Source organism: Pholis gunnellus (genome assembly GCF_910591455.1).
Source record: "Pholis gunnellus genome assembly, chromosome: 13".
Classification (NCBI taxonomy): domain Eukaryota; kingdom Metazoa; phylum Chordata; class Actinopteri; order Perciformes; family Pholidae; genus Pholis; species Pholis gunnellus.
The window spans coordinates 3,905,954-3,931,837 of record NC_136540.1 but is presented as its reverse complement, the minus strand read 5'-3'; the positions used below and the strand labels follow the sequence as shown (position 1 = coordinate 3,931,837).

Genomic DNA, 25,884 nt, shown 5'->3' with positions numbered 1-25,884 from the left:
GTTGTGCTTATTGTATGTACCGTGTGCAATATATTATTTAAAATGCCCATCCAATAACCTCATATTTGTTTGTTTATGTTTTTTCACTGTTCTGTCATAATTAAAAAAGTAAAGGAGGGAAGTTAACTTAAGTACGTTTTCTTTTTATAATGTGGGGGGAAATATTCTTTAACATGACCATATTGACTGTATGATTGTGTGATTGTGCAGTTCACAGAACACAAAACAAGTGCACTTTTGTATAGAAACATTAGTGATTTTAATCACAATCTATCACAGCTGGAACATTAGTCAGTACTGAGGCCCAAATCCTCTTGAACTGGTAAATTAAACTGTTTGCATACAAAAATAGACACATCTATGGGCAGATTAGCTGCAACCAAATTAATTTAGCTCTGCGTACAATTTATTCTCAGCCAGCAGGATTTGGTCTCCTCAGAGGTTATACAGACAGCAAGCAAATTATTTAGGCAAAAGAACAAAACTGTTTGACAATGTTGCCAGATTTGGACCACCTGATCAGATGATGATGATGATATTCTGTCAACAGTGATGCAGGCCCAACGTTAGCTTGCTAACAAGCTTATGCACTTGAGGTCCCGTGATAGTTGCTACACTTTTACAGGCTTTCTACAAAAATTCAGCTCAGTGTCCACCGGGGAGCGCGTTTCTGTCTGCAGTGTCGGTCACATGTTTGGAGGGAAATGTTCAGTAAGTATTTTACTTTAACTGGTGCCGCAGCCTGTTAAACCAGCTGCAGTGCATGCATGTGTAAAGACAATCTGCACGGCACATGTTGTCTTTTTTCTGAGTGGTTCTTCCTTTTTTGTGCAGCCGTTTGGAGCGATAGAAATGCTGCTTGTGTTCGTGGCTTCACCAAAACATTGTCCCTGTTTGTGTAAGTTACATGTGTTTGTCTCCGTCCTGGACATTTGCAGCTATCGTAAAACGTGGGTAAAGCTGGTTTGGGAGACGGATCACAACTAGACGCTCCGGGGAGGTGTAAAAAATTTTGGGTCTTAGAGGAGCGATTAGTTTCAGAGTTGTGGTGTATGCCGTCGAGCACCTTAAGGACGAGCACCCAGTGGACACAAAGCCGTCAACATGCGTCTTTTATGTAAAAAGCCTATGCAGAAAAAATAAACTCAAAAAACTGTTAACAAAATATTGTGCTTTACCATTTTCTTCCACCATCATCAAACCCCATAAAATCATGCTCCACGTCCACCCACCACGATGCATCACACCCATGAACGCCCTTCCCCTCTCAGGCATGTGAGACATCGCTCAGTCATACACAAACACATCTACAGCTACGTGTGAACAGCAAATACCCATGCACCTCCGAGTCGAAGACATACCAGCATCAAAATACAACAAAAACCCAGTGGAGAGATAAAAAAACTACCGTTTAGCACAAAACAAAACCCGAAACAGAACATTTTTTAAAATGTTCGTTAAAGCAGGAGGGCTGCTCTACAGTCACACAGGAGAAAACTGAGCGTGTCCATCTTACAATAGTTATATATATATATAAATACACATATTTACATGCAGGGTAAACTTCCTCATATTTTGGGCTAGCATGGCTGTGGTGGCTTTAAGGAGGATCTCATGCTACTGAGGCGGCGTTCTTTTGGTAACTTGGACATCAGCACATTGTCTTCACTTCAGGGAGCCCCGTAGTGAGGAAATGTAAATGCAAGAGCCCCGAACAAGGGATCAGCTGATGATGAAGCCCGACAACTTGCATATGGAAACAAATGTTTTAGGTTTCTCTTCCTTCTGACCACAAGTTCTTCACAGTGAGGCATTGGTTGGATAAGATCAGATAAAACAAGTGTTCTTAACTAACGCTAAGTCACGTAACAAGCATAGTTATTTTAACTCAAATAACGGTGTTTCCTAAACCTTACCACTAAGTTGTGTTGCTTAAACCTAAAGTACTTTTGTTCACTAAACCTAACCAATTAGTTTGTTGCCTAAACTTAATAAGTTGTTTAGTTGCATAAACCTAAAGTTAATTTGTTGCCTAAACCTAGTTTTGTTGCTTAACCTAAAGTAGATTTATTGCCTAAACCTAAAGTAGATTTATTGCCTAAACCTGAAGTAGTTTTGTTGCTTAACCTAAAGTAGATTTATTGCCTAAACCTGAAGTAGTTTTGTTGCTTAAACCCTAACAAGTAACTTTGATGCCTAAACCTGAAGTTGTTTTGTTTGTTTCAACACACATTTGACTTTTGTTAGAGAAGCGTAAACTTGTATTTAAAAACAACCTTGTACACATTCTGTATTTTATTATTTCTCACATGATATTTAGTTTCTACTGCAGCCAATCAACAGCCAGTTTGGGAGAAAAGACACTTGGTTATTTGTGATGTTCGTTGAGATGTTTTCAACCTCAAACCTTTACTTAAAGGGCCGGTGTGTAGAATCTGGAGCCATCTAGTGGTGAGATTGCTTATTGCAACTAACTGAAACCTCTCCATTGTGTCAAGCGAATTTTGGTGGCCGATGTAAAAACATGAATGTCCCTCTTTAGAGGCTGTGTTTTGGTTTGTCCTTTCTGGGCTACTGTAGAAACGTAGCCCAGAGGACCCACTCACTTAAACTTTAAACTTTAAAACTTTAAACTTAAAAACTTTTTATTTTTACTTAAAAAAATATCTCCATATGTAGATACAAACCGCTCACTCTAAGGTTACAAAAACACAACAATTCTTATTTTCAGACTAAAATAAACTTACTTAATAACTATATTCCACACACTGGGCCTTTAGTCAAGCAGAATACAGTTATGAAGGTGAGAAAGGAGAAGAGGTGTCAGCCCGTAAATCATCTCAGCTCGGATCTTTGCACGAAACTGCTAAAATCTCGCCCAGTTCCCAGTTGTCATGATTGCTGCCACCTTAATCCACTGCACAACCAACTAGCTCCAGCATTGATGAGGTCTTTAACTATTTGTTTTCATGTCATAAAAAGCCCAAATAAAAAAAAGTCACCAGCCCAATTTGGTCAAACCAAAAAGACAAATGTAAGGGGGGGGGGGGGGGGGGATTTTACCCGCTACCAACCCTGGGAGCCCTGAGGATGGGGGGGGGGAGGGGGGGGGGAGCATGCAGGGTGGGAGGGCCGGGTGACGTCTGGGTCTTCTTATCGTTCAATCATTCCTGTCGGAGAGAAGCAGTGTGTCTTTAAGGGGTTGTGATGACTTCCTGTTTCGAAAATAAACAGAACACAGGTACAGTTGTTACGTTTCTTTTACACGTTTAGTCATTTTTTAAAAGAACAGAATGAAGCTGTCTGAATGTTTTGACAGAACAGGCAGACCAGTTTCCACCATTTGACAAAAAAAGCTACACGGTACATAAAAGCCAGACAGAATTAACAAGAAAAGTGCAGAGGAAACAAGAACTTCTGTCCAAAAACTTTTTTTGTGTATTTTTCTCCTCGTTCTTCTCTGAGTTTGTGTTATCTTTGAGCTCTTTACACAGATTTAATTCATAGATTTGATATTGTATGTTGTGGTTGAAACCCTCTGGCTCTCTCCTTTCATTATGTCGGTGTTGAATGTGGTGACGGTGGTCTGTTGTATCAGTCAGCACGGACAGAATTTAGCACGATGCCTCGATGCTAGCAGCTTTCTCAGAATCAGTCTGCCCATCATCATCATGACAAACTTTTAATGCTTTTTCAAGATGATTTATTTATTTCTAAGAAGCCTTGAAAAGATTTAAAGTGATGTTTTAGTTTGATTCTTTCTGGAGAAACTCTGACAATTAAATCAACCTATCAATTAGTCGCCAAAAAGAGTGTTTGTCGAAAAACTAATAATTTCTTTGGTCAAAAAAAAAAAAGAAGCTCAAATGACAAAAAAAATCCCCTAAATGACAAATAGTGTTTTAGATGCGTTTTGACGTCAGACTCAAGAAACAGACACACTTCTGATTTATTAGTTTAAAAAATCCACTGTTTATCTGAGGTTTTTTATGCTTCAAGTCTATTTTTGACGTGTTTAGTGAAGCGTGATCTGCATAGACAGATGTTTAAATCACACAAATGTCCTGCTTTATATGCGTTTTGAACTTATTATCTGAACTTATTATCTGTATCCATATTGATTGATCGCTACGGCGGGCGACGAAATAAAATCAATTAATAAATCGATTGTTTCTTCCCACGGAGCCGACATAAAAAAGTGTTTTGGTTCAGTAAATATCTGCTGTTTCACTTCATCAAACCTTATTAATAAGGAGGAGTCGCCCATGAGTCCAGAGATTTTACCAAAACTCAGTTTTTACCTGTTCATTTCCTGATCATCTCGGCAGTTCTCTTGATGATGATGGTGTTGGCTTCTTTGACGGGCGAGGTGTCAACGTAGTCGTCGCCCAGCAGACCAAGGAGTGGGTACCTGTTCCTGTAGCTGCACACACACACACACACACACACACACAGATGTGTTCAGGTATGGTTTGGTGGATGATTAGAATTAGGTGGTTAAAGCTCAAGAATTTATATGCTAATAAAGACAATTGAATCTAAATCTCTGTCCGTGTGTCCTTCACATATCTCGCGAAGCGTTGATCCGATCTCCTTCACACTTCACCCCGTGGAGTGCCGTGTCGAATTTGACATGCGACATGTTCAAAAATTAATAAACTTTCACTAAAGAAGCGTACAGCGCTCTGTGTAGCAGCAGCGGGGTTTCTGTCATTTCAGCTCTCTGGTGTCAATAAAGTTTTCGTATAGTTCTCGGTGGTGTCGTACCTGTTGGTGATGATGGTTTTGGTGGTTTGGCTCTTGGAGCTTTCGGTCTTCGCCTGCATCAGCCTCCTGATCTCCTGAGGGCCACAAGAGGTCAGAGGTCAGCACAGTCGGTTTGTTTCACTAAAACAATATATCTGAATAAAAGTTTAGCTTATCAGATTTGTCGTCTTGTTAATTTATTTGTTTTAATCAGATTGTAACAGATTTCAATTTTAGTTATTTTATCATTAAGTTTAAGTTTCATCTAGACAACATTTGACATTTGAGAATTACGGTGTGTGTGTGCGTGTGTGTGTGTGTGTGTGTGTGTGTGTGTGTGTGTGTGAGAAACTACAAAAACAGGTGTCCCTGAGGTAACAAAAGTATTCTCGAGGTTAAATCAACCGACAGCCAGCTTCAACTGGTGTCACACAAAAAAGAAAACGAGTTTAGAACGCAGCTCGACCTGAAAGGTGCAAACTAATCAATGCAATAAAAACGCCTGGAGGGTGTGTGTGTGTGTGTGTGTGTGTGTGTGTGTGTGTGTGTGTTTATATGTAAACTGATCATTTTAAGATAATGTTTGCAAATATAAAACACAAAATAATGTGTCCACTCGGCTGGTTTGGTCTCATTTGAGCTACAGACCTCCTCCTGTTTGGTGATGGTCGTCTTCCGCTGCTCCAGCATCGTGAGCAGCTCTGAGATTCTCAGCTGGAGACTGTTATCCGAGGAGGACCTCTCACTGGTGGAGGTGGTGACCTCCGTCTGGATCCTCGTTATCTGGCTCTGGAGGGAGGACGCACAGAGACAGACGAGTCAAAAGAGAGATCTTTGTATGTTCAGTGAAGTATATATATATATATATATATATATATATATATATAATGTGGTACGACTCTTTTCCAGTACGACATGCATAATCCAACAAACATTTTCAGCTATTTCAACACATAGACAAGTTAAAACGCTGCAAAAAAAAAGCTCTACTACTACAATAGTAGTAGTACAAAGTATTTAAGTGGCAGCCATGATAACAGCTGTTCAAACTCTTTAAATGTTTAGAAAAGGTTCCTTGAATGCTTCCTTTCTTATCTCCTTTCACATATAAGGAGCACCGGACCAACCTTTACCAAAGGAGAGGAGATAAAGCCGTCACACAATTCCTCGCACCAGTCGGCCTTCAATAACATCGCCATCAAACTTTCATTTGAACACTACGGATGAGTTGAAAACATCCTTCTAACACGAGTGGAATCATGAGGGAACGTTTTGGATCGTTTATATATATTTGTTCAGGTCTTTTCTTCCTGCAGTATTGAAGAAGACTTGAAACTAGCAATTGAGACTTCTATACAACCAGAGGAGTCGCCCCCTGCTGGACATTAGAGAGAATGCAGCTTTAACACATGAAGCTTTGACTTCACTTTACAGAACTGGAGGTTAAGGCCTGACTATTCGTCTAAAGCGGAGTGTGATGTTGTTGCAGGTCAAGTGTTGCACAAATAAAAACGTCCTCATGATGCCGCTTGATGAATTTTCAAATTTCACCGTGAGACATGAACGTCTGGATGCAGTAGTTTGATTCTCACCCGCAGCCTCTGTATCTCCTGGTCCTTCTCATTTTTCATGGAGTTGAGCTGGTCTTTGTACTGACGGGACAGCTCCTCGGTCTTCAGGTGCAGCGTGGTGCTGCTGCCTTGGCCGGCCAGCTGCAGGACAGACGGACAAGGAGGGAAGGAAGGAGGGAAGGAAGGAAGGAAGGAAGGAAGGAAGGAAGGAAGGAAGTCATCATCAATGTTGCAGAGTTAAAAATGTTTGCCTCGTTATTTTTTTGTGTCTCAAATGGTGTTTTTTATTGTCAAATGTCATATCATTATTATCATTATCACTATTATTAATAATAAGACTTTCCCACCCCATCAATGAGAAAATACTTAATATTAGTCTCAATACTTTGAGACATTAAGTATTTCTTTGTTTTTAATATAAAGAAAGACTTCAGCATCACATTCAGATTTCAACTACACATAGATATTAGAATATATTTAACTATCCGTCTAGTTGTGACGCCAAACAGGAGAAATCATCTCCATTAAAGAAACCACTTTGGAAACATGGAATCAAGTGTGTCTCTGAACGCTGCCAGACAAGAGTCCCCGTCCAGCGGTTACAGTTGGGACGCAATCATCAAATTGATCTGTTGTCAATAACTGATCACCTTCTGCCGGAGCATGTCGTTCTCCTTCTCCATCGCTCTCATCCTGCCATCCATCTCTTTGAGCTTGAAGTCTCGGCTGGAGTCGTTGTTCTTGGCGCCCATGAGCTGGCTCTCCAGGGAGCGCTGGGTGGAGCTGGTTTCCTTCAGAGACACCTGCAGAGACACGACAGACACACACACACACACACACACACACACACACACACAAACACACAGGAAGTCAGAAACACACACACACATTATGCAGTTCTCAGGTCTTCTACTGACGAATTTTTTTAATTCACACAACTACACACAATTAACTCCAAAATGTATTATCCAACCTAGAGCTGTAAAAGATGCAAAATCTGAAGAACAAATGATTTAATTTGGCTTATAATTAATGTCATTCTTTAAATAATTTTCTACTAATTCTCTCATTTGTATTATTTGTTATTATTGTCATTTGTTATTTTATAATTGTATTGTCTTTCTGCATCTCTCTTGTATGAAGAGTTATTATTAATATTACTGTTATTGTTATGAGTAATTTATTAATAATGACAATAATATATGAATGATAATAACAACAACAATTGTAATTTTTTTTGTTTATTATTATTATCAATAATATGTATAATAATACAAGGAAAGACTAAATATTATTGTCTATAACCATTAAATATTTTTTAATAAACAAAATACTAGCGCATCACTCTGATTCTGAATAAACATAGATATTAGAAGATATTTAAGTATCTGTACTTAAATATGTGTAATTGAGTATACAGTGAGTACCCGACTGTTACGTCTCTTCTCCCGTTGGTCATAATTGATACAATGGACAAAATGATCCTTTAATTTGTGTACTTTGTTGTTTTATTAAACGCACACGGCTCTCTGCACATACATGTACGTTTTTATAAGATACAGCGTGTTTACTTGATTACTCTTCAGTATTGTGTCTATTTTCTGTGCTAATCTGACCCTTCGGTTGGTCTATTGTAGTCTGAGCCTTCTATTGGTCTGTTGTAGAACAAGTAAAAATGCACACACAGCGTTTTGTGCACCGTACCTGCAGCTGTCGGTTGTTTTCTCGGACGGTCTCCAGCAGGAGGTCGTACTGCTGAGCCTGGTCAGCTTTGAAGCTCAGATCTCTCTCCAGAGACTCCTTCTCGCTCTCCAGACGCTGAGAAGACACACAGACACACACACACATGTTGTATATAAGTGGATCAATCACATATCACTTTTTTTTATTTTTTGTTTCTATTTTTGTCAATTTTAGTTTCAATTAGGCACCGGTGCCAGAATTACTTCTTAAACACTTTTACTCTTGTATTTAGTCTTTGTTCTTGTTATTTAACTTTTTCTATTTTAGTTGAATCTTCAGTATAAAAATACAGTCATATTGTTATTATCATCATATAACATTTCCTAACACAGGTGAAATAGCTCAAAATAAGTTTTCTAACTTAAGTTTTTATTTCCACAACTCATTTTTATCTTTAAAGTCATGAATATTACGTCATATTTCAAGAAATCTTAGCCATCTAATTTTCACTTTCTTTTACTTATTACAAGCAAAAACACCTTGAATTCATTGGTTTTTTCAACAATTTTTTGAGTGGCCTTGTGTATTATTTCCTCCTGGAAGTTGCATCCCTCAGATAAAATATCGCGTTCACGAGAATGGAGCAGAAACTGCCAAAAACCAGCCAACGATAAACTTCAGGCGACCTCGACTCGACTAGAAACAGTCGTGGCTGCTAGAGATGGAGGACGGAAGACGGATGCTCGGAGAAATCACCTGTGGTTGAAGCCGCGTTTGAAACAGAAACAAATTCCGTAAATAGCGATGCTGTTGCTTTCAAATGTCAATTACATGATAATCTGCATAAGACATAGAGAAAAGAACGAGGGCACTATACTAGTTTTTCCACTGTAATTGTTTCTGTTGAGGAATGCAAGCTCACAATGAAAGTGACTCCACCACTCTGCATTAGCCTGACAGTAATAAGCCGTTATTACCTGCAGTGACGCCTGCATTTAAACTGTGACTAGCTCACATAATGCTCGAGCTGTAGGGACACACTGTTCTCACGTTGCACAAACTGCAGCAACTAATCCATCATGTGCACGTTCTACCGCCTGTCGCATGTCGAGTTCAAGTCCAGGAGGAGTTTTCCAAATGTGAGTTACGTTGACAGAACTAGAAAGTGGCTTTTGTTTTTACCCGCAGGTCCTCAGACATGTGGAGGAGCTCCTCTCTCAGACTGCTGAAGGTGGACAGCAGCAGACGCATGCTCTTATCTGCAGTGAGACGAGTCTGACACACACAAACACACAAAGATTAATTATTATTGTCTTATTGTAAGTAATCAACTGGGGAAGTTTCATGGTCTTTTAAAAATGTTAACGCTCACTCACCTGCAGCAGGTAGCGGATTTGTTGTTTGGTCAGTTCAGTGGCTCCTTTGGGCAGCAAAGCCTCCACCTCCTCTTTCTCCACCTGAACACACACACACACACACACATACACGCACGCACACACACACACACACACACACACATAGATACAATAGAAACAAATGAAAAACATCAGCTGCTTGGAAAAAAAAATTGACAAAATCCTCACTTTTATTTTGTTTCCACAAATGTAATTATACTTAATATACTTGTATTTTTTTTTAAATATCTGATATTTATGCTGAAGCTTGCTGAATGTTTTACATCGTCCTGTTAAATACAACCTCTGTTTTGTTTTTATGGCTCTAAGTCGACAGATCTGAACTCTGGTCTGATTTATTTATCAGATGTGTGTGACGCAAGTTTGTTTCTCACCTTGTAGTCATTGGATGGATCCAGCTGGTGTTTCCTGTAACACAAAGAAGAGGAAAGACACACAATGAGGACGACAGCGTAACGATGTGTGTGTGTGTTCTTGTACAGCTATCTTTGTAAGGACCAGTTAAATATTAGACCTTCAGAGTGAGGACATTTTGGGAAAGTGAGGATATTTTGGTCGGTCCTCACTTTGGGACAGACCTTTAAAGGCTTGTCTGATGGTTCGAACCAATCGGCAACCTCTGGTGCTGTAAAACGTGCAGGGAGATAGAAAGAAAGTGCAGAAACATGCAGTTCCTCAAATGGCCACTAGAGGCTGGCTCCGAACACGAGTGAATCACCATAGACCTCTTCACCAGCCTGCAGTTCAGTCCAAGTTTCACAGAATTTTTGTCATGTGAATGTTGGTCTCAGAGGAATCAATCATGGCTTCCTAGTTGTGCTAAAGAGCTCAGAATTTAATCTGTTTAAGGTAAAAAAAAGAATGAGGGAAGTGTTCGTCACATACGATGTGTTCAAGGACCATCAAAAACGATGTAGCTATAATAAACGGTGTAGTTTTAGCAATTGTTTAAAGAAAACATGCTTTTCCATCCTGCTAGCAAAATCTATTATTTAATAGTAAACATTTTATGTCTAACAATGTAGCTTGATATCTACACAAATAGGTTACAGTTTGGTAACATTTTTCAGCTAATTGTTGGCGCTTTAAAACCGCTTCTCACATGATCATTTGGAAAATATATATATACACAGATACTGTATTGATTTATTGACTAGCTTTGCAGTCATCTTGATTTAGTTGTGTTTTTTTATTCTCAGAGCCAAAAAATGCTGCACAATAAAACCCTGTAATGTTAAACTTCCTCCGCTGGCGTCTGTGATTCAGAGTGATGCATTCATGTGCAGGCGTACAGAGTGGGGAAAAAAGACCTCCCTCAGCAGAGGCCATCTTGTAAATGTTTGATATCAGGATTTGTGGTGCGGTCGACCCTCCAAATAATCTGTTAATCTGTAAGAAAACCCTGCATGATGTCTATAAAAGTTACGTTCCAATTATTTAAATTGCACCCTGCTGTGGACAGATGAGTCATACTTACTGTCCACGGATCTTGGACACGTGCTCGGAGATGCAGGAGTGGATGTCGCAGTTCTTCCTGTAGACCTCGGCCAGCAGCTCACCGAAGTAGCGCGTGTCCATCTTGGTCGGCTGCGGAATCTCCCTCAGCTCGGTCCTCAGCTCGGTCCTCACCTCCGACCTGGAGATCTTCTCGATCGCCGGCGGCTTGTTCTGAATGATGTTGACGATCTCCACCTCCTCCACCTCCACCACCTCCTCCTCCTCCTCCTCCTCCTCCTCCTCCTCCTCTTCCTCCTCCTCTTCTTCTTCTTCTTCCTCCTGGGGGAACAGGTCAGAGACAGATGTTTACGTCTGCTGTGTCTAAACGAGACAAGTTAGTACTCTTTCCTGTCATGTTCTGACAGTCAGAACAGTGTTGAAAAAGACTGAAAAATTGGGACATAAAAAGACACCAGTGAGTGACGTATTAACAGATTCGGTCATACTGGTTATAACCTACTGTTACTGGTCGTAATGGTGCACAAGGAAGTCAACACTTGACACCGATTTACAGATAACAGACGATTAAGCACTGATTATACAATGTGATGTTTCATCATTAGTATGCTGCTGTGCTGATTGGTCAACTAGTCAGGAGCGCAGCCTGTGATTGGTCGACTAGTCTACTCAGTCAAGTATAAAAATCTAGTGGTTTTATGAGGTAAAAAAATACAAAGAAGTTATAAGAATGTCACTGAAACAGAGACAAAACCTAAAAGAAATACTTAAAATAATCATTTGTTTATCGATTAAACTTCTGCATTGAAACAGAACGTTTTTTTGATGAGGTTGAGGGTGATACTGAAAGAGCAAAGGAATTAAGACGTCACAGCAGTGGTTTGTGGGTATTGTATCAGGGCTGTGAACCAATCACATTGCTAACTTTGAGATACCCGTTTTATAAAAGGTAATCTATTACAATATTTATTACTGACTGGGTATATAGATATGTTGTTGGTCGTTGTTGATTTTTATAGTAATTTGTAGTTATATGCCTAATTCTATGCACATTTAAGTGTATGTATATATATATGTATATATATATATATAATTTTATTTTTTTAATCTTTGCTCAACTTTGTCTTCGCTGTAAATCTATTTTTATTGGAACTGTGTGTCACATTGAGAGCAACTTTAGTCAAATTCCTTTTACACATACTTCGCCAAAAAAGCTGATTCTGATAACATTGCCATGTTAGAACGAAGTATGTGGACACGCATGTGTGACAATTGAAGATAATTATTTCAAATGAATCTGCTGCTATAACAGCCTCCATTCTTCTGAGCAGACCAGATGTTGGAACCCGATAGATTAACCCAATTAATCTATATGAATATTACTGGTTTGTGCAACTCTAACATGTCTCAGATTTAACAAAGAAGGACAATTTGTTTTTAAATGCTTTAGAAACACGAGGTGTTAAAAATCTACATTTGAGAAAATATTTAGCAGCCAAATCAAATAGTTTACAGGATATTGCTTTGTTTCTTAATAATGCATTTAATACATGACTTATTTCTTTAAAGCTTGTACAAAGGCAATAAAGTAGGCCATAAATATGAGAAATGAGTTTACAGATAATTACAAACCCTCCTCGTCATTGTGGAGGTTGGTTTCGTTGGTTCATGGCTTATTTCCAGTTACACCTACAGTCTGTGTTCATATCTCTGAGTAACACTCGTTGTCTATTTGATTTCCTCACAGTTCATTTTGTTTGTACGCCCTCTGGGATTTGGGAGAGTAGAGTAGAAACTCCTCCCTGCATGCTCAGAGACAAGTATCAACGCAGCTTAATGTTGGGCCAATGAGAGGCCCGGCTCACAGCAGTGTCCACATACTTTTGGCCGTACGGCATACGTTGATAATGCTGCACACACACGTGAACTCAAACACACCCATCACCTGCCTTTATCTACATGTGGCAACAGAGTGGAGTTGCATAACCGTATTTATCTGACGTGTGAACTCTCACTCTATGCAAACATTAGGTCTGACACGCTCATTATGTACAATGTTTGCCGTGTCTTGTTTCCTTCTATCTGTAGTTCCTGTGAAGCCCTTTGGGACTGAACCGACTGTTAAAAAGCACTTTAAGAATAATGTCCTTCGGTCCTCATTGGGATTAAATCTGATACATGATGAATGCACTTTGGCGCTTCTTTTTTTTTTGGAGGGTGTGAAAGACAAGTTGGTTGGGTTTTTTTTTTTTTAATGGCCGTGTTTGTTACAACTCTCACGTCTTAAGAATGCAAATTAAATCCAAGGGTGCAGCTGTTTTTCTTGCAACTGCTTCGATGGCTGCAGGTGTGCACGGGGCCCTCGTCCCCTACCTGTTCTTCAAGATGCATTATCTTTTTAATCATCTACAATTGTGACAAAACCTCACACTTGAACTCCACGGCAGATTTCAGCCTCCTGCTCTTGTTAAAGGGTGGGCTTCTGACTGTAATGAGCCCTTTGTGTCGAGCTATGAAAGAGGTATGGGGCGGGGCTTATGTATAGGGGGCGGGGCTAATCCACATAAATGAAATAGGAACTCTGTGCAGAGTGCAATGAGTCGAAGCCTCACAATTTGTTTGGCCATGAATCACTAGAAGTCATGCATCTTTTTGTTAGGAGCCACTTTGAACATCACACCTTCACACACACACACACACACACACTTGACCTCCATGCCAAAAAAAGACGTTTGAAGAAGTCTGTAACGTAAAAGTCCTGCAGGCTCAGAGTTAAATTAAGAGATTAGCTGCCTGCAATATTATTAGAACATTCTTATTTTCATACAAACATTTCGTCTGATGTCATTCCTTCTTGAATATTCAAACCGTGGCTTTGCAAAGCGGTCCAGCCAGATTCCACAGGAGCCCGGGGGACGGTTAAGAGCCAGACTTTCCCAGCAGGTAAAGTTTACACTATTGTGCCATTGGAGAGCCACCAAAACCTGCATGGAGCCTGCAGCACTTCAATATCGGGTTCAGTTTCTGTTGACATGTTTGTTGGCTGTATTGGATTGTTTCATATCGGGTTTCTTTACAATCTTAGCATGCTGGGGGGCAGAATATTAGAAACAACTCTCAAGGTATTTAGAAGCGTCTGATTTAGAGGATTTGGAGGAAAAGAAATACTCCAGGTGCTAAAGTTCTCTGTCTCTGTTCTTTTAAATTGTGGCCCTTCCTGTAGACCACACCCACGCAGCAGAAAAATAATAATAATGTTACCAGGAAACTCTACTATTGTTTCCATTAAAAAAATAAAGAAAAATCAAGAAATTACCCAGAAGGGAAGAACAACATAGGAAGTGAGGTGGAAAGATCGCAGGTTTGATTCCAACGCTGAACTCAGCTCAGTTACTGTAAAACCAGGAACCACAACTCTAACAGAATCTGCAGGGAACCTGTCATGTGTTGTTCAGGCCAAACCGCAACGCAAATATGTAGAACTGCTGTTTTATTGGACTTTGTGCCTTGAAGGAAAAAGATTGTCAACAGTCACTCTTCTAAAAACCTGATTCAATGCGGGTCAAATGCAGTCATGTTTGGACCCAATTCAACTAGAGAAGTGCAGCAGATCTCCTCCAGGTTTGAGAGTCCAATCAGTTGCACTTTTTCATTTTCATAAAGTGCAAAATCTCTCTAGCGTAAAAACAAACTATTAACCGTGACTAAATGTATATATGTCTTAATGAATCACACACCTGAGGAGTTATTCTCCTCAAAGCAGATCTCCCAGTGTTTGAATAAGGGCTTGGCACTAAAGTTAAGTTACACATAACTCTGGAATCCGACAGTGAGAGGTTGTAAATTTAAAAAAAACCCGTCTGACGGAGCTCAAAGGTCACCGCAGGACCAAAGGTTGGTACTTCTAGTCCTGTTACTACCCGTGCTTCTGCTGTTGGATTTTTAAATGCAAACAAGTGTGCGACGGGGAGGAGCGTGTCCGAATGTGATCACGTGGAGGAGGGTGTGGCTGCTACGGCAACATGCCTGTCATTCCTGCAGAGAAAAAGTAGAGCGAGGAGACGACAAAACAGAACAATCGGCTCGTTATCACCAGACAGATATCCGTCCTCACCGTGAGACGCTGCTCATTTCACTGACTTTTATCTTTTCTAAACTGTATTTTTAAGCAGCAATGTGGGTAATCATTTCTTTCTTTCAAATTTGTCTTGCCATACAATTCACTAATAACTCTTATTATCCTCCACATTCCTGTGGAAATAATGTGGGGTTGCTACTTCACCAGTCAATTAGTTGTTGGCAACACTACCTGGAGATGTCTGCTGTTTACTCCACCAACACAATGAGACAGTGTTTCACCAGTAAAACCACAGCCTTCATTTACACACCAGAGAACGGCTGAGTATTTGTCAGTTATTTAATTAGAACCAGCAGGAATGTGGGAGAGTTTAAGTTTAGCCCGTGGGTGAAACAACGATCCTCTCGGATTTTAACTATCAACACAATATTCCTGGGAATCTGCCACTTACACCACTTTTCCAACACAATTAGTGTGTAAATGTGGGATTTTTTAAACACAGGAAAAGCTGCTAAAAAATAGACTCCATCTCACTGTCAGTAGACGACTCATGCCTTTTTGGTTTTATTCTGGAGTTTGACGTCACGAACGCACCGAAAAACAAAGTTTAGTAACGAGATAAAATGCTACAATGGCTCCATCTTTTTTTTTTCTCTCTCTTTCAAACTCGTTGCCGACTGATTTGGAACAATGTTCAAGCGCAGACTCAGACTGAGAGACGGACAAAGATTTGTGGCCGAGATAACAAAGAGTCGCAGAAGTTATACTTATGGAAAATAAAGCGCCGTAATCCTCAGATATCCCACTAAATTATTTTGTTTGTAATCAACGTAATCATGAACGAGGAAGTATAAGCACAGACATTGGAGATGGATGAGTCCAACAAACACGCACATAAGTACTTCAGTTACGGCACTTCTGTAGTTATTTTAACCCAAACAACCATCTTTTTCTGAACCTAACTAAGTTGTTTTGTTGCCTAAACTTAACTGAGTAGTTTCCTGTGAAGATGGAAGTTTGTTCTGAAAGGACTGTATTCATGTAACGAGCAGAAATCGACACGTGTTGCTGGACTTTCATAGGAAAACGCACAAAAAAATAAGGCGAAACTTTGCGCATTGTACCAGGAAAGAGGTGAAACTTAGCGTGTCCATCCGGGTGTCATGTTTCCATCACTGCAGATAAATACCCTTGACTACTGCAGAGTCGCTGTAATGAACGCTGGTCGTAACCTTTATCACTGAAGACAGAAGCCTGATGTTTGTGGTTTTTTTTGTCCAGTATGAAAGAAATCTTTCTCTGGACCAAAAGTGAATGACACCCTGCCTGTTGTGTTTTATATTTTATAAACAAACATGTTTACAAACCTGAGTAAAACATCTTTACAGCTGACAAGACATTTTCAGGGATCAGTAAAATGTCTCAGGTCGACTCTGACAGAGTTTAATATGCAGCTAACCTGCAGATGCGACATTCCAGAGATCCACCGCAGACCTGAGCTCATACTGCGCTGCAGAATGTGTGGGAGGTAACAGCAACCTTATGATGATTATAGGTCAATGTGTATGTGGGTGTGTGTGTGTGTGTGTGTGTGTGGCAGACTGACCTAGAAAAGTGTGAGAGCTGAAGAACTATCAACACATTTCCATCTTATCAAGTCCTTTCTGTCTGCATCACTTAAGGTTCGCTTGACGTTCGCTTGCTTGCTGCTGTTAAATCTTTTGTCTTTTGGACTGTTGGTGGTCAGACAAAAGGTATTTGAGGAGGTAACTTTGGGCTCCAAAATGGCCAATTTCCACTTATTTTTTTCTTATTTGAAAGCTTAAAAATTGACCAACCAAAAAAAGAGATTTCTTCACAACAAAGATAATCACTAGTTGCAGCCCTAAAGAAGTCTTTCTGCAGTATTGGGTTGTTTAAATGGTGTTTCTGGCCTCCCTCCATACATAAGTCTACTGCATGAAACTTCCTGTAGTTGTGATGAAACATCGGCTTTTCTTTCAGGTAAATTTGATCTAAAAAGCTGAATTTCTCTGTTACAAACAAAACAGAAAAATCACTCAAAGTCTCTTCAGGGTCACTGATCTGGTTTCACTTCTACAGGCTGTGAAAAGCAGCAGTAACCCAATAATCACCCTGTGTGTGTGTGTGTGTGTGTGTGTGTGTGTGTGTGTGTGTGTGTGTGTGTGTGTGTGTGTGTGTGTGTGTGTGTGTGTGTGTGTGTGTGTGTGTGTGTGTGTGTGTGTGTGTGTGTGTGTGTGTGATGTAGGTCATTGTGTGAAGGCCCTCAGGACTGGTTGAGTAACACTAGAGGTTGAGAATGAGAGAAGAGTCCTTTTTACCTATACAGGCTATTTGTTGTGTGTGATTCAGGCAGAATGCTTCTGATTCTCTTTTCAAACTGCTTTTTTCTAAAAATTAGGTTTAATTTTTTTCCGATTCTTCTCCTGCAACCAGTCGTATTCTTTGTTATGTAAATATACAAAGACTAATTTAAAGAATGCAAGGTGTTTTTTTAATATTCTAGCAGTATTCTAACTCCATTGGCAGATTTGATCCATAACAAACTTCAGGATCGGCTTCACTCTTCAGATCCAGAGGTTTCTGCCTGTTGTTCATTGTGTTGAGATGTGCACTCTGTGTACACTTCAGGGTCCCAGTTTGAGGGTATGAAAATATGGTCACCCTGGTGTTTGTCTCCCTGCAAGTCTCTTCTTCTCTTCTATTTATGGTCAACAGTCAGAAACGACATCAAAAACCTGGACAGGTGCGTCTGCAACACCTGATCAAAGCAAAAGCCGACAATGAGCCTTTGCAAAGTTTTATGTAAACACACAGCGATGAGAGCTCGCGGCTCAAAACCAGTTTAAACATGCAGCAGAAGATTATTCACTTGGTTTATCTGGAAACGCAGCCCACGAGCGACCACCTCTTTGAAGGAACGAAGCTTTGACGCCATCGTGTCAGATGTGAATCAGATCATTTAAAACCGTTTATTTACACACAGACTTGCAATTATTATCGTTTTGAGCAAGCTGTCTAGAGTCATAAAGGTTTTGCCTTTGTTTCGTTAAGTGAAGTTTTTGGCAGCAGCTGTACGTCATCTTCTATCTCTTCTCACTCGTTGTGATCTAAAGCAGCAAGAGATTCATTCACAATATCCAGAAATAATTGGAGAGTGATATCAATCTCCTGGAAAAGGATCTCCTGATTTTACTGATTGTACAAAGGAACCGACGGTAACCGTGTGCAGATAGATAGAAAGGCTGTAAGCAGATGTGATGAAAAGATAAAAACATATAGATGACTTTAAGCTGCAAGAATCAGTCAACAGAGTGGACACGATTCTACATGAGAAGCTTCAGCAAATACTCTTTAAAATCACTCCTTTGAGGAGTGGACGCAATTTCAGATCAGCTGTTGGTTCCTGATTGAGAACTGAGTCATTTCTTTATTACTGAAGAGTCATTTGTTTACTATTGAAGAGTCATTTGTTTACTGTTGAAGAGTCATTTGTTTACTATTGAAGAGTCATTTGTTTATTACTGAAGAGTCATTTGTTTACTATTGAAGTCATTTCTTTATTATTGAAAGGTCATTTGTTTACTATTGAAGAGTCATTTGTTTACTTTTGAAGAGTCATTTGTTTATTACTGAAGAGTCATTTGTTTACTATTGAAGTCATTTCTTTATTATTGAAAGGTCATTTGTTTACTATTGAAGAGTCATTTGTTTACTATTGAAGAGTCATTTGTTTACTGTTGAAGAGTCATTTGTTTACTATTGAAGAGTCATTTGTTTATTACTGAAGAGTCATTTGTTTACTATTGAAGTCATTTCTTTATTATTGAAAGGTCATTTGTTTACTATTGAAGAGTCATTTGTTTATTACTGAAGAGTCATTTGTTTACTATTGAAGTCATTTCTTTATTATTGAAAGGTCATTTGTTTACTTTTGAAGAGTTATTTGTTTATTATTGAAGAGTTATTTGTTTATTATTGAAGAGTCATTTGTTTATTATTGAAGAGTCAACCCCCAACAGAATGTGTGATGAGCATTGTATTTTGGAGAGAGAGAGAATGTTATTCATGCTCATTTAATTAAAGCAGCAGAGTGATATTCTTAAAAGATTTCCTCGTGGTAAACATTTAACCACATCGCCACTCCTTCACTGTCCTGTCATTAAGTGAGAACGCTTCACATACCATCGAGTGGTGATAGAAGCCTCTCAGCTGAGCAGAGGTGAAAGAATATTCAAACTATTTGGTCTCACTCCCATAATGCTTCAGTGTAATCTGGGTTTATTTTCTCTCCTAAAAGACGACAGATTCCGTCTTCACAGTAGAAAACGTGTCCGTCAGTCACACTACAAGCTGCTCACACTTTGACCTTCTGATCTACTGAGATGAACTGTTTACACAACTACACGTCACGAAGAGAAACCAAACCATCCAGAGGAAAAAGCAGAACTTATGGCGCTGGTGAAGAAAGCATAACAAGGTTTAAAGGTATATTTGTGTGTAAGGCTTTAACTGCATTAATCTGGAGTCCAGTGAAGATTAAAATGAGTCAGACATGAATGTTATTGTTGATCATCTCATTCTGAAGCCATTAATCTGCTGCTCTGACAGCCTCCACAACATCGTTAGTGACGTCGAGAGATGAAACTATTACATCTTAAATCGTTAAGTTGATTGACAGAAGATAATTAAATGAGTGTATTAGTCTGTAATTACAGTCAGGGCTTTTCAGATCTGAAACTGAGCCCTGAAACGTCTTTTTTTCACTTCTCATTTTATTTACAACATGTCTTTATCTTTTTAATGTTATCGATTTGTATTTTTTATGTTCATTTGGGTATTTTATTTCCATTTTAACTTGCATTGTTTATTTCATATCAGTCCGGAAATGTTTTTTATTCCTGTTTCAACGATGTAACGCACTTGTGATTATTATGAATAATAATAATAACAATATCATCTGGTCGCAGCTTCTCTAATGTGAAGATTTACTGCTTTTGATTTTATTATATTATTGTAAAATTAATATCAGTGGATTTCATGATTCATGTTTTGTTTTTTCCACTTGCCCGACCAGAAATCTACTCGTCTAAAAGTCAATAATAACTTGCCCCTATAAATAACTTTATCATCATTATTATCAATAAAGTTAATGGTCATGTTTAGTTTACTACACTCCTGTTTCGTGCCTGATCGGTACTGAGCATGTGCAAACTCTCAACAGAGAGGAGAAGGAAGCGAGATGTCTCACTCCTCAGCTAATTCCATCATCATCTATGAAAACCATCACGCCAATGAGCAGCTGGACTCAGCAGCCCGACATTGTTCAGTCCTGATTTATCGCCATGTTGAAACAGGAACAGACCGCCCTGCTGTCTAAACATCACTATATGCAGCAGCGTTAAGAACTAAGAAGCAGTTGTGTTTTAATAAAGAAAAGTAATCAAACTACGATATTCATCTTTTACTGTGTGACAGGTGATTAACAACATAAACTCTTCTGACTCCGACGTGTTCAGAACTGCAGAGCTGTGGAGAACGGGTCGACCAATCGTTGGAGAGGATGAGAGGTGATGACGTCATGTCACAGCTCTCTGTGGTTGCTGCAGGGCGTGTTATATAACACGAATGCTTTCTATTGATCTTGATGAACTATGTCCTCTTTAAAAGCAGCCTAGTGAAAGTTAATGAGAGTTTTTTTCCCTCTCAGTCTAAGTGAGTATCTGTCAGTCATCCACCAGCAGAGCCTAACTGACACTAAACAACTTGTCAGGCTTCACTGCGCTCACACACACACACACACTTGTTCTCACCCTGCAGGCGTCACCAGCGGGTCTGTTTTTATCACAAAGGCATGTCGTGAGAAGAGAAACTTCTCAAAGCTTCCAGAGATGTTTCAGAGATAAGAAGTTGTCAAGAACGCTGCGCCTCAAAAGACATTCTGATGCATTAAAAAGCATCAAAAGAGCACCTGGTGGAACGAAGCTGACGACTGAAGATGAGCTGAGTGAGTCGGAGCGAAAAAAACGATGAGAGGCCGACTTCACTCTGCAGATGATGTACGGTTTAAAGATTTAAAAACATCACCACGAGACTTTACCTCTGCAGCTGTTTTAAGATTTGATTCTCTAATAACAAAGAAGCAAAAAGAAACACAGCTTCATGCGCAGATAGGCTTCACTGACTCAACAACCACATGTGGGAAAGTGCCTAAAAATGATTAAAAGTTCCCTCTTAAGATCCTGAAACCACAAACCTGTCTGTCTGCTGTCACCTGTCTGTCTGTTTTGAAATTGCCAGTCGATCCTCATCTCCATGTCTTTTATTGTGCTCTGGGACTACAGATGAAAACCAGCGGTGATGAAGGCCGACTGCTGTCTCTTGACCAAAAAAACGTTGCACCTGAACACACCACAAACACTACGGCCAACTGTCAAGTAGCATGAACGCATGCGTGAGAGATCAAATAACGGTAATGGTCATGTTTAGTTAACTAAACTCCTGTTTAGTACCAGATCGGTACTGAGCATGTGCAAACTCTCAACTGTTTTATCGTGGACCTTTATACAGACTGTATTGTTGAAACATTGTTTTATAAACCGCCTTGCTGCAAATAAACAGATTCCGCTCAACCAAGAGACGAAGTCAACAAACCAGACTGGGACTGTTTCATTTGCCAAAGAATTCATTGACAAAAGTGGATTTTAAAAAGCCAAATATAAACTGGTTCCAGCATCTCAAAGGTGACAATTTGCTGCTTTTTACTTTTGGGATCTGGAAAGCTGATCAGGCAACATAAAGCATATGATTTATACATTCTATTCTTAATTAAATGTTGAGCAGCAGATAAGACGGTCTCTCCTCCAACAGACGAATGAAAAACTAATTAACGATTAAACATGAAACTCAAGACCATCTCAGGACAAACGGCATCAACGTGCCGCAGAAAGCCGCCATAAATCAAAGAACCATTCCTGTTCTGACAACAGCCATAAACATGACGCTGCAGGTTCAAACCAAAAGGAATGCAGCTCAGCAACAAAGGCCTCTGGGAAAAAAGCGGCAAGCCGGACACACCCCAAGTTTAAACCGGCTCGAATGGTTTGTCAGTGTTGCCACAGTGTGATGGTGCTGTGATTAGAGAGAGAGAGAGAGAGAGAGAGAGAGAGAGAGAGAGAGAGAGAGAGAGAGTCGGCTACATGAGAAGATGCTACTGTGGTTGTTCCCATTTTGAGGTTTCATGCTGACGGGGTGTGTCTCTGCTGAACCAACAGATTCAGGGACTCCACCCCTCTGCATTCTTTTTCCTTCTTCTTCAGTTAGTTTTCTCATCTTGAATGAAACACTTTCATGTTTGACAAAAAGACTGCACCTCAATCTGGGAATCATTTGGAGAGTTGGCACCAAAGGCACATACTACAGCAAACTACAAACTCATGGTTCCATGATATGGTTCACTCGTCAGACCAACAGTTTAAAGTAAAAAAACAGATAAAGGAAGCTTGGTTTTGTTGGTTTAGACTTGAACCTGAGCTCCCTTTGTATCCTAACTGCATGTGGTCTCAATGGGATGCAGAAGAAACGACACTTTGTTCCCTTTTCAGCCAACTCTTATGAAGTCGTTTTCAACCTCTGGTACATCAAACACGTTGAAGCTTTCGTGGTCATATTCTGCGTGGTTTCATTGGACTGTCGGCACAAATTGAAATCAATCATCAATCAAAAAAGAGATTTCAACTCAACGTGGACTTCAGCACCAATGACTCATTATTTCACTTGGTCTTGAGTCTACTTATTTTTGGTTGGGTGTGGTTGTACATTTTACCACACATGGTCTCATATTGAACTGAGTTGGTGGTGAGTTGGTTATTGATCAATTCATTTCCTGAATCAGCTAATGTCAAGGACCGGACTTGCCTCTCTTGATTTGGGACTTGCCTCTGGACTTGCCTGTCTTGATTTGGGACTTGCCTCTGGACTTGCCTGTCTTGACTTGGGACTTGATTGAGGACTTGCCTTTCTTGACTTGGGACTTCACTCTAGACTTGCCTTTCTTGACTTAAGAATTGACTCGAAACTTGACTGTCTCTACTTGGGACTTGATTTAGAACTTGTCGTTCTTGAGTTGGGACTTGAATGCAAACACTTGAGGTGTAAACCTCCCTCTCAGTTTCTCTCACCAACTCGATCAATGTTTTCAGAGAGCGGGATTATCTGCAACTTGTGGTGACAAGTTTGTTTAACCAAAGTCATCTACTTTAGGTGTAGGTCACAATTTTTGTTTTTGTTGAGATTAGTTTTTTTATGCGTATCCTTAACTTTATTTTGTTTGAGTATGTTTTATATTGGATGACAGAACGCTGAACTAAACTAAACTAACAAGGATAAAGTGGAGCACATACTTGTGTGGTTGCCAGGTTCTTCTGAGGGTTTCACCAACAAGAGGGCTTTCATGGGAAGAACTGTAGTGTGTGTGTGTGTGTGTGTGTGTGTGTGTGTGTGTGTGTGTGTGTGTGTGTGTGTGTGTGTCCTTGCCTCCTCCTCAGCGCTTGGCTCAGGGCTCTTGATCGGACTGGACAACTGGCTGAACACGGACGAATTCCTGCTGGTGCTCTGAAATAAAAGACAAAAAGAAGAGTCAGATTTAAACAGAAAACTTTAGACACAACGCATGACATTAGTTTGAGAAGATGAATAAAATAAACTATGCAAATAAATACAAATGCTGTTTCAGCCTAAACTAAACGTAAACGTCTTTAGTAAAATGAATGGATGTATGCACTTTGAATTCAAAATACTTTTTGAATGTGAGAGTTTGCAAACTAAAAGTATGAGCGACGATGTTTGTCAACAACATCCAACTCCACAAAGGTAAATATTGTGCCAGTGAGCCAGGGATCATACTCACATACACAAATGCAACATATGTCAAATAATTGAAATGTTTGTATTATGTGTTTTTATTTTGTTAAAAGTCAAGTAACAATACCTGCACGTGTTGTCAACCCTGAGTGCAATATCACAGTCTGTGTGTATGAAGGATATAAAAAAACCTTTGGTGAAGACAAACTGTTTTTAAAAAGCTGACTGCAGTGTTTCATGTAGCATGGAGGTAGAAAGGTGGATATTTACAGCAGAGGGAGTGACAATGTGAAGTCAAAAATATCTGTAAAAACATGTTTCACTGGTGAGGAAACAACATCAAATCAGAGTCATTTTAAAAAACTGCATCATGATCAGAATGAAAGTGAAGTGAAGTCGACCGTGACACAGACGGTTAACTGTAGAGTTCAGTTCACACCAACCAGGCCCCTCATTGTAAATGAAAATGTGCGGAGGATGTTGGAACTTGTTCTCCGGAGAGTGAGCGACAAACGAAAACTGAATCAAAGCCAAAACCATTTAGAAAGAAATGAGGTAAGCGCATCAGCGTACCGGCCAAATAAAAAGCACCTAAAGCGGATAAACCCAATGAAGCGGATCACATCCTAAAATACATCAGTCTTATAAAGATTAAATCTTATCTTCGTGATCAATCAATCCATTGATTCGTGTTCTACTAATTTGATAAATAAAGTCAGAAAATAGTCAAAGTAAATGACCATCAATGGCTTCCGTAGTCTTAACCAACAAACTATTGGATTTACAATGCCGGGCTCAACAAGACCTTTTAAAAGTGGTTGCCAGGCCAACAGACATCAGCTTTTTGGTTTGCCAAAACTGACAATATGGTTTCCATTTTTAGTCACCTAATACTTTCATTAATAAAGATATTTTTACAGTTATACGTCAGCTTAATAATGCAAATGTGACATATCAACATGACAAATCTCCTTTTCCATTCGTTTGTGATGTTGACGGGTTAGTTGAACTTTTGAGGTTCCACTTTTAAAATATCCCTAATGCAACAAATATTTAAAATGTATGTATTTTGGGGTGCACGTTTTGCTGTTTGCTGTCCCTACTTTTTTTATATGTTAAAAAGTGATTGCACTGATGCAAACTAAACTCCCAAGAATGCAACGTAGCAACCCCGGCAATTGTTCTGAAAATCCCAATAATGAAAGGAACAATATGCAACATTCAGAGCTTTAATATCTCATCAAACAACCATCTAAATAAAGACATAGAGGAGTGATGTCTACCTGAGCGTGATCAGAGCTTCGTCTTGCTTTGGTGGAATAGCTGACTGGCCGCGTGCATTTTAGTGCATGTTAGTGCACGTGAGCGTGCCCCACTGGTTAGCTCACGGCCAGCATATAACACGCCCACTCTCCGCAGGTAAACACTGCTAACTCTGTCAGCACGTTTACTATAGTTTGCACCGTTAGCTGCGAGCCGCTGTCTCAGGCGTCGCCATGTTGAGAGCCGTTGCGAGGCATTCAGATCTTGTATTTTGCACCTTTATGAAGCCGGAGTGTTTTTTTGTATAAAGCAATTAAACAACCAATTGCTTCATTGTAACTGTACATTTTGAGTTTCTCTTTTCAGCACTATTAATAAAAAACATCTCAGATGTCAAAATACTGCATGTAGCGACATTAAAGTAACACTAAAGTTGCTCTTAATCTACAGACATTTGCAAACTACAACATGAACAGATTATTTGTATGCTGTCCTGTTGATTATACACAAATAAAGGAGGCCCCTCCAGCCAATCAGAATGAAGCTTTGCAGGGCGTGGCATCATTTTCAAAGGTAGATACTGAGCAAAATAAACCAGGGTAGTTTTGTGTCCCTCAAAGCTCCACACATCTTCCCAGACGATTAAATCCTGCTGTCTCACCTCAGATAATGACAATCTAACTCAGCCAGGTGGATCAATCTGTTTGCCTTCAAACATGAGGGTGTGCCACCTCAGCAGAGTCAGACCAGGCGTGGCATCGAACGCGTCACATGAGCACAAAGCTCCGAC

The 25,884-nt window shown here is 39.7% G+C and overlaps 1 protein-coding gene across 1 annotated transcript in view; it reads right to left on the bottom strand.

Annotated features, from left to right (window-relative positions):
* Positions 1 to 241: 241 nt before the first annotated feature.
* Positions 242 to 25,884, bottom strand: part of pof1b (POF1B actin binding protein) — a 28,366-nt gene continuing 2,723 nt past the window's right edge. Inside the window, exons 2-13 of the mRNA XM_079171862.1 lie at positions 23,505 to 23,582; positions 10,893 to 11,191; positions 9,790 to 9,823; positions 9,377 to 9,457; positions 9,183 to 9,275; positions 8,022 to 8,135; positions 6,968 to 7,120; positions 6,339 to 6,458; positions 5,395 to 5,535; positions 4,768 to 4,841; positions 4,302 to 4,423; positions 242 to 3,215 (exon numbers count right to left, since the gene is read on the bottom strand). Of these exons, the coding sequence (XP_079027988.1) occupies positions 4,306 to 4,423; positions 4,768 to 4,841; positions 5,395 to 5,535; positions 6,339 to 6,458; positions 6,968 to 7,120; positions 8,022 to 8,135; positions 9,183 to 9,275; positions 9,377 to 9,457; positions 9,790 to 9,823; positions 10,893 to 11,191; positions 23,505 to 23,582 (1,305 nt within the window). The 3' untranslated portion in view covers positions 242 to 3,215; positions 4,302 to 4,305. The remainder of the gene's footprint in view (positions 3,216 to 4,301; positions 4,424 to 4,767; positions 4,842 to 5,394; positions 5,536 to 6,338; positions 6,459 to 6,967; positions 7,121 to 8,021; positions 8,136 to 9,182; positions 9,276 to 9,376; positions 9,458 to 9,789; positions 9,824 to 10,892; positions 11,192 to 23,504; positions 23,583 to 25,884) is intronic.